The sequence below is a fragment of the Austrofundulus limnaeus genome, unplaced genomic scaffold, assembly GCF_001266775.1.
Source record: "Austrofundulus limnaeus strain Quisiro unplaced genomic scaffold, Austrofundulus_limnaeus-1.0 Scaffold33, whole genome shotgun sequence".
Classification (NCBI taxonomy): domain Eukaryota; kingdom Metazoa; phylum Chordata; class Actinopteri; order Cyprinodontiformes; family Rivulidae; genus Austrofundulus; species Austrofundulus limnaeus.
Window position 1 is genome coordinate 1,773,945 of NW_013952435.1, and position 9,593 is coordinate 1,783,537.

General features: G+C 38.1%; 1 protein-coding gene across 6 annotated transcripts in view; it reads left to right on the plus strand.

Moving 5' to 3' along the window:
- Nucleotides 1–4,268, plus strand: part of macrod2 (mono-ADP ribosylhydrolase 2) — a gene marked incomplete in the record, with an annotated part of 450,891 nt that extends 446,623 nt beyond the window's left edge. For all 6 annotated transcript variants that reach the window (XM_014005961.1, XM_014005960.1, XM_014005964.1 and 3 more), the window contains 2 exon segments: nucleotides 375–449; nucleotides 3,055–4,268. In XM_014005961.1, coding sequence (XP_013861415.1) covers nucleotides 375–449; nucleotides 3,055–3,077 — 98 coding nt within the window.
- Nucleotides 4,269–9,593: the final 5,325 nt, after the last annotated feature.

Below are 9,593 nucleotides of genomic sequence, written 5' to 3' on the forward strand. Positions count from 1 at the left end.
TAAAATACCTGTTTGTGAGACGACATTTTTATTAAAAGGTAGTAAATAATTAGTTTTAATAACTGATACAAGACACTTTTTGATGTTTGCTGCCTGTATATCTTTAATGAATCAGAACATTGACAGTATTAAGTGCATCTGCCACAGATTAAAGTTGCTCAACCGTATAGTCATGTAAAGAAAAACACTGGTTAGAAAGCGGGATGTTTACTTCCAGGTCAATCCTGTTCCATAAAATCTATAAATTTGCTGAGTTTCATTTACAAGTTTGACAAAACAGAAGTTAAGATGCAACAGGGGATGGTGGGCAACAGATTGCTTGATTTTCATTGCTCATAAACTTCTCTTCTTTTCCCCCTCCTCCCTCCCTTCAGAGGAGTTAGAAAACCCGGAGAGCTCAGTAGAAAAAGCCACTGATTTGAATGAAACTGAAAGCATTCAGCCCAAAGGTAAGAACCCAGAGGGAACGTTCATGTCGACTCACAGGTGTGCACTTATCTCACACATGTCTGTTTTCAAGAGGATTCTTATTAGTGACCACAGCTGCCGAATTAAAACTCGTCTTTTAAGAGACTCATCAGCTTTGTGCTGCTGATTTATTTATTTTTTTCCCCAGTTTCCCCGTCTGTCTTTATCTCCTCGTCTCTGTAGGAGCAGGCAGCAGGCAGGCACTTTGTGTGCTCCTCTAGGGCCAAATGCATTTGCAAATCTGCTCGACTGCAACTAAAGTCCTGATATTTTGGTACAAAGTTGACAGCACGCCTTTGGAGATCGAATCTGATGAATTACCTGCAAACTCAACTATCAGACGCTTAATAGATCAACTGTAAGATGCATATTATTTTAAACTCGCAGCCACCTCAGACTATAGGGGCAATAATCATGCCAATAAATCACATTTGATAAAGGATTCTACGCCGGTGTTCTCAGATTTCTTTGGAGATTTAAGGTAATAAGATGGCATGTAATTTGAAAGTTGACATTTATGGAGAATGTTTTGAATTTCTGTATCTGCAAAYGTTCTGCATTTTGAAGAGTTGTTAATCCAGAAAGGGAGATTTAGATTTGGGCATCGTGGAGTTTTCAGGTAGAGAGACGAGAGGGGAAATCATTAAGCATCTGCTTTGAACAGATTGTTGGGGTTGAATAAATAGGACAGGCTAGCAGCTTATAAAATAAGTTGGCAGAGATACACAGGTTGGTGTAGAAGGGGGRGAAAGCTCAAAGAATGCCAGACAAAAGCACCGGAGAAGAAAAGGGGTTGTTCAACAATAGTCAGGATCAAGGTGGGATGTTGTATGATGGAGCTGGCCAGCAAATAATGTGCTTTTAAATTTAGCCAGAGAACATCAGAGAATCACAATGAGCAGCCCTGGTTTTTGAACATAGATAATGGCTTGCTTTATTTTATTTTATAAAAGTTTAATGTTGTCTGGACAGTCCTCTGTGTCAGTTTGTCAGTCCCAAACACACCATTATTTTCATTATCAATGATCATATTTAGAGCTAAATATGGGTCATTATGAAGTGTACTGGTATATTACTATTTCTGATTTAATAAACACTGTTGATAAAGATCACAGGTTGCATTAAMATAAACTATAACCTCTTATAAATAATAAAACAAACCCCTGTTCTAATGCATTGAAGTGTAAGTTTCTTTTTACTGTCACAGTATTCAACATTATCAATAAATATAAAAAACATGAATGACTCCCTAACAGTAAAAAAAACCTTTAATCCTCACCTTTTTGCATTCATGTGAGAGCCTGTCAAARCCTGTCCGTTATTCTAGAAAACCCAAGCATTCTTTTTATCTCTAGTCACCTCCCCACTTTGGGAAGCACTGATTTAGTAGAAGCTGTCTGGTCTGAAAAATCTATTTCTAAGTGGCACTTTAAGTTATGTAGCTGGTTATGTTTGTGTTTTTTTACACTTGACTTGTAACTCAACGATTTATAAAATACCTGCAGATAGGACATTTAACTGTCGAAGTGTGCTAATTACTGGGTACCCCTTGGCATACCATCACTATATACCAGGGGTCTTCCAACGCTTTTCAGTTTGGGACTCCCAAACTGATGGAGACACACACCAAGGACCCCATATAGGCTATACACTGCCTGGATTTAACTAAGCAGACAGGTACAAGCCTCCAATTGGATAAATAATGTATAGGTGATTATCTTTCAGCTGCAACAAGTACTTTAACTTCAAYTGGTGCATTAAGTTGCTTCTCCATGTGGAAAAACATCCTGTGGTCGTGGAAAAGATGCCAGTCTGTTTGAGAAGGGTCAAATCGTTGGCATCAAGCAGAGAAAACCTCTAAGGAGATTGCAGAAACTACTAAAATTGGGATAATAACTGGAAGGATGGTGGGGACCCATAGTCTTAGAGGATGCTCCCATCATAGTGTCCACTGTACAGGCCTGTGGGGGCAGTCTATGATCTGGGGTTGCTGCAGTTGGTCAGGTCTAGGATGCTTATCGAAACAATGCCACAGTGAATGCGTGCCATAATCATCGCTAAAGGCGATCCAACTAAATATTAGTGTCTGACCTTTATTTTATTTTATTTTTTTTTTTGGCCAGGCAGTGAATAAATACATTAATTGGCTGTTATCGTTAGGAGCTGTGTTGTATAAATATTGCAAATAATTACAGCACTAATCGGCCCATTACGAGTTATTTGCAGAATTCAGTTGGTGTTCTCACTGAATTTCTGACTGAATTATTATTTTATTCCTCAGCTTATCAATTTGCTACATGTTGGATTCATGGTAATGTGTGTTTAAACTCATTGTTGAAACCCTTTGCTATAAACTATATAAGGAAAATTACAAAGTGGTCAATCCTCCACACACTAAAGTCCAGCTTGGAGGTACTGAAGGGTTTGATTCATTAGCCAAAGTCTCAAAACATTTATGGATCAATAGTTCATACTGCCACTGCTGTTGAATTTAAACTATAAATGTTGCTCTCTCCATGTGACAGCATCATAGTAATCATAAAAATTAACACCCATCTCACATCCCTGCCTGTTTTTCCTGTCCAGATGCAGCTGAAAACAAAGAATGACCAGCTGAGAGGGGGAACAATCGACCTCATCTGACAGCCAGAAAACTGTGCAAGGCCAACYACCCTGGTGTCAGAGCGTCAGAATGGGCTCTGACACTGGCCCAGGACAACCAGTTCCCACACAAGATGCTCACAACCCCAACTTTACTTTGCTTCCCCACACTTTGCTAAAAAAATTAAATTACATTCTTCCCTCAAGTATGTATGTACTGTATGTATATGTCTGTACAAAACCTTACTATAGGACTTGAACATATCAACCAGAAAAGATGAGCCATACCTCACTGTGTGTTAAGAGTCATACATCATTTTGCCAGCAGGGTGCAATGAGATAAACCAGGTTAGAGTCTGTTTTATTTGATGAACCCCACTGTGAGAGCAGGGTCAAACTGTCAGAGGACAGCAGCCACGGCTCCTACGTGTTGCCACTCCTGGCTGGATGATGTTTAACATCAATCTTCCTTCAGTTCTTGCAACTCGGACGCAACTTTTACAGTCATCGTGGCATTAAACTACTGAATCTGTGAGGCTTTTCAGAGTGCACCGCACTAACACCTGCCCTGTCTGCTCACACACCGGTGCACCTCCAAGTCCAGTCAGCCAATAGCTGTAAGGCAATGTGCCACTCAGAGGCATTTCATCTGTTAACGTCCCAGATCACGCACACAAACGAGGATGTGTCTCTAGACAAATCGATTAGTTCCCTTTTTTTTGTATCCCCTCTCGGCTTCTGTTCTTTGCCATTTCCTGTGCATGCCAGAAAAATCCTTCGACTTTTCAACCAACATAAACAAAAAGTACAGTCTTCTTCGCTCTTGCTTGTCTCCTTTCCAGATTGTCTCTAATTGTATGGAAGGAATCTGCCTTATTTCATATCAAATGACAAATTACTACCACAAACATTAGGAGGTAGTCCAAGTCTCAGTTCTTGGTTGTGTATTGCTTGCAGATGATTTGTATTTTTTCTTGACATGTAATGGCTATAACCTGTTGGTAATCATTTCTTTTTCTCAATTGATTTTTAAAAAAGGGTTTTGTTTTCTTTTAATTGTTATGATTTACAATTTTTTAGTGATGCCATACTAAAGACCCGATGAATTACAGTTCTATAAAATGATGCCTTCATACTTTGATGTTTGCTTTGCTAAACTATAACAGAAACAACTAATAAAGTTTAAAAAGGAAACCATGCATTATGTTATGTGTCTTGTTTTTACATCTATCATGTAAAAATTAGCTGATTTCCTTGTTACATAAATAAGTATCCTTATGTTCTTATATCCCCACCCATAACAACTACACCCCCCCCCCCCAAAAAAAAAAAAAATCAGGGATGTTTCAGATAAAGTTGTACCTTCATAAAATACTGATTTTATGTTTTATTAATATCAAGAATTTAGTCAAATTTCTTCAAATGGCTGGAAGATGCATACTTAGAAGAGATTTTACAAAATTTTCCTGTGCAGTATACCCCTGGACCCCCCCCTAGAACTGCTTCACTCCACAGCTGCTYATTAACATGAACAGGCACCTGATCTTGCCTAGGGGCGGCCCTGAACAGGTAAGATATTAACTGTTCATAAACCTTCCACAGAACTTCACTTTAAAATATTCAAACTATCACTGTAACGCAACAAAACTCATCAGGCCAGCAACATTTTGACAGCTAAACCAAAGCAACGGCAAACAAAACCTCAACCAAGACGTTCAAGCAAAACTGGCAGGAACAAAACTAATTTTTTTTCCTCCCGTCAACTAAAGAAACTATTTTTGTCCCGCTGAGAGAATTGTTTAGTTTTAACAGTTTTGAATTTTAGGCGATACAACTGCCAAACAAGCATCCACAACAGGTTTCCTCAACTGTTGACGTGAACGTGAGTCTCCTCGCTGAAGCAGCTATCGTATTCCATTAACTTGTCACATGCCAGGCAGAYGTCTGTAGTGATTGTCCCCAGATTGGTAGGTGTTTAAATTTTAATGACTCCGTTTAAATGTTGCATGTYGGAGCGGTGGGTTCCCTCAACTCGAGCGGTAGGAGGTGTTGAGAGGGGGAAACTGGTGCTACAAGCCCGCTCTTTGGCATAAAAAAAAACACTTCAGTGTTAAAATAACAAACTGCCTCTGTCACAAAAACAGCCCAGCGTCCTAGTTTACATCTGACACTGTTGGATTTTCTGACTTACATCCGAGTTGTTAGGCTGAAATTGTTGACTCACATCCTTAACACAAAAACATCACAGGCGCTGTATCTGTCCTCGCATTAAAGGGAACCATAAATACACGTTAGGGTGTTTATATGTGGTGATTGACGTGCGAGATATGTTTTTGTCAGTATCTGACACGTCTTGTCAGGCTGCTGCGGGTTGATGTGATGTGCTCCATTTATTTCCTGTTTCAAATGAAAGCTCTTCTCAACACAAACACGCTTGTTCTCCCGCCTTTTTTTTTCTCTGCACAACTGTTTAACTCCGCCCACCATCCTCCATCCTCCCGCCATACAGCGACCCGGTGCCACAATGGCTGTTTACACCGCAGAAACAAATTGGAGGAAAGTAATTCCAGCTAAAGCTTTAAATCCCAACACTTGATAAGCTGTTTTTATTTGAAGTACAGAGTTTGTCCTTCATGAAAATTCATCGCCCCCACAAGAAGCAGAGGCATCACTATAGTTGAACTTAGCTGAGATAAACACTCTAATTGGGATGAAAATTGAAGCCATTCATTATGGATGCTGGTCTTCAAAGGCAACTAGGGCAGCTGAAACGTTGAAAGGAAATTGACTTGCAGCTTTCCTGGTTTCCTTTGAACAAGTGAGAACATGTCGAATAAAAACTCCACAGCACAGGAATGTTAGGCAAATTACATTTACTGCCAAATTAAAAATAAATAAATAAATAAAAAGCACATTTGTCTCAAGCTGATGGCCTCTCATGACAAGAGTAGAAGAAAAGGGAAGATTAAAAAACTAATTTCATCATTTAATCTCTGTTGTAGCTCTAATTATAAACTTGATAATATCAAAGTGACTTAAAGTGCAGATGAAATTGGATAGGTTATACAATTTATCTAGTCCATCACTACCTGCTGATAAGATTGTTTTTAGTGTGGGAGTAGCCGAGAGTTATCCAGTAAAAAATACTTTTAACTAGTTATAAAACTTCAAATTTGTGACATAAAATGGGATTTTTGTAATTGTGAAAGCTGTAAGCATTTGAATGCACCATTTACTTTAATGTTAGTTTTAATAATATTTACTTTTGTTTGTAAAATCTAATCAGATTGCAGGTTTTAGACAACAAAAACCAGCAGCCTGCTCAGAATACACTGATCATTATGAGTGACATTCACACCTGAATCTGTTCTGCTGCCAAAACACAGAACTTGGCTCTTTTCGCTGTAAAAAATGAAATTTCACAGCATTATGAAACTGATTTGAGTGCTGTTGCAGTGCAGCAGTAAACTTTGCTGCCTTATGATTTAGACGGCTGCTAAAAACCACCCAGAGAAATTTAAAGTCGTGCATTCACTCGGTGATAAACTTTAGTTAATTTGACACCATTAACTGTAAACTGCTCTCATTATCCGATAGGTTAAAGCTTTTATGTTCGGAAACAACTTTCAGTTTCAACTACATCTAAATAAATGTGAACAATTTCTCTGTGYGCAAAAACGTCCTTTCAGAACAGGTGAATTGAAGCAAGATTTAAATGACGAGGTTTCTTTTTTTAGAGCACTAATAAACTGAGTGCATTTAGAGGAGGGATGCAGAATGTTTCTCCCCTTGTTAACAAATTTACTTCAGAAGTCATTAAAATGTTTCCATGCTGTCGTTTCAACAGGAGGATAAACACCCAGGACGCCTAATGAAAGGAAATGAAAAGCAACAGCCCTAAAATGCTCAGTAATTAATTTGGACATTAATAAATACATTAAGGCTTATTTAGCTGCAACTTTGCGAGTAGTTTGGTTATGTCGATGCTCTAACTCRTTAATGTAAAATGTCACCTGGTTCTTCAGCTTCCTGGGATTCAGGAAATGAATCAGCAGTGCATTTAAAGATGAACAGCTCGCACGCTGAGAAGGGAGCAGGGTTCCTGTTGGAGCCCTGCAGCTTTTCACTTCAGCCACTTATTACTAATGCACTTAACTACAAATGCCTGAACGGACTGAAAACCAGCAGAGGAGCTAGTGGGGAGCCGAAGGTCAAATGTTTTCTCTCTTTTTTGCAAGTCAGATATTACTCAGATCTGCACAGTTAGGTATTTARACAACTAATAAGTAATTGTACAATTCTGTTTGTAGAAACTACTGTAGAAAAAGACAAACTCCTGTTTCAGTGTGGAGCACAGACATGTTGAACTGTTCCATCAAGCTTTTTATTGTTGGATATTTTGTGGTTGATTAACTGAGCATCTTTGTAAATCGGTCGTAGTCATTTACTTTAAACAGTAAGAGAATCTACAAGTTACTATTTAATACAGTGTTTCCCAAAGTTGGGTTCGGGACCCAAAGTGGGGTCCCGAAACATCAAGGTGGGGTCCTGAAAAGATTTTCAGAATTAATTACATTTTTGCCTTAGTTGTTACAAAGGAGTGAGGKTAGTGTATTTAAAATGGATTCATGTAGTATAAAAATATTGTTACTGTGCCCATGTTTAGTTAACCTGATACAAATGTTTATCATCCGAAAATAGATGGGGACACAGGTCTCTGCTACTGTTATTTTGTGGGTCAAAAGCTGAAAAGTTTGGGAACCACTGAACTTTGGTTTCCAAAGTTGGGCTTGGGACCCAATTATGGGTCATGAAGCACCTTGGATATTCTCCAGAAATCAATTTAAAGGGTAATAAAATAATTGCTGATGTAATATTTTTCCTATAACTATTACAAAAACACACAAAAAATTATAAATAAGTATTTGTATTTGTGTACAAGCTGTTTAGGTTGTCAAAAAGCCTGTGTTTTTAGGGTTATTAACAAAGTTAGTCTACTCAGACCAGTAATATTTGGGGTCACACGTTTTTGCCRTGGATATTTTTTGGGTCATAAGATGTAAAGTTTGGGAACCACTGATTTAATATGTGCCTCGCGCCAGCAGTGTAAACATAATGTTCCATTGCTGACAGACCACCCTGAGGGGGTGTGGCCAGGTTTTCTATAAATATGAGAACGTGATCAGCACATTTGCCAACTTAGTGACTTTGTCTCTAGATCTCGTGAGTTTTCAGACCCCTCGAACAACTTTTTTTTTCAAAAAGCAACAAATCTAGCTACTTTTCCTGTGTTATTGGAGACTTTTGGAAACTTTGGTGACTGCACCTTCCTCAGCAACACTGATTCACTAARATAAACCTCTTAGACCCCAACCTCAGTCGCTTCTTCACCTCGTGCACCTCTGAGACATTTAACAGTCTGTTGGTTAAATTAGATATTCTCACACAATTTATTTAATGTGATTCTAAACAAAGCACTGAAGTCATAAAATCATTTTAGTTCTTTTGCAGTTCTATATTTCAACATTGATATCTTAATTATTGTTTAAACATCTGCAACTTGTAACTCTTTAAAACACTAAAAAGTAGTAGAACTGAGTCCATTGCACAATTGCAGAGCTAAAATTCGATGTAGTAGCAGCAAAGAGACATTCACAACTGAGCAAGACATCTCCCAATATCACAAGATCACGTATCTGTTCAGGTTTTGATCAAAATGTTTTTGTCAATCTGGGCCTTATGTTTAGTTAATATGCAACACATCTGGACTGCAGGTGGTTAAGTTTAGCACCTGGGYTCTGTGTTGTATTCAATGCAGAAAGCTCGACACCATCTTGATGAAATATTTAGGCCTTTTTTTTTTTAGAAAAAGAAACAACTGGATGGCAACATGTTGCTCTGAAACATATTGATTAGCATAAATGCTGCCTTCTCAGAAACTCCCTGAGGCGTGTGCATTAATGCGTGATGACTCCTACATCATCACAGAGGCTGACCTTTGAACTGCTGACAAGCAGGAAGGGTCATCTCTTCCCAGTTCAGCTCCAGAAACACAACTTCCTGATTTTGAAAAAAAAAAAATATATATATATATATATATATATATATATATATGTGTGTGTGTGTGTGTGTGTGTGTGTGTGTGTGCGCGCGTGTGTATATGCTATTTTAAAGTCCGTCTTAAAGGAGCTGCTGTTTCTTACACTCTTACAGATCTGTTTAAACTCAGCTGATGTGCATCACTTTGTTTTTACCAGCACCTAAATATTTCTGTCTTCTGTTTCCCTTGATTAAAATGTTTGAACTATCTGATGTGTGTCTTTTTACAGCTTTAGCCAAAGTTTTTAAAGCGTTTCAGTTATTTACATAAAACAGTATTTTATCCACACAGCATCTCAACATAGAATAAAACTGGTTTGTAAAATTGAAAATCTTACGTTACTTGAAACAATCAAAATCCATCATTAAGTTGATTTTGATTTTTGCAGAATAAGATTTAAATTTCCTGCGATGCACAACTTATC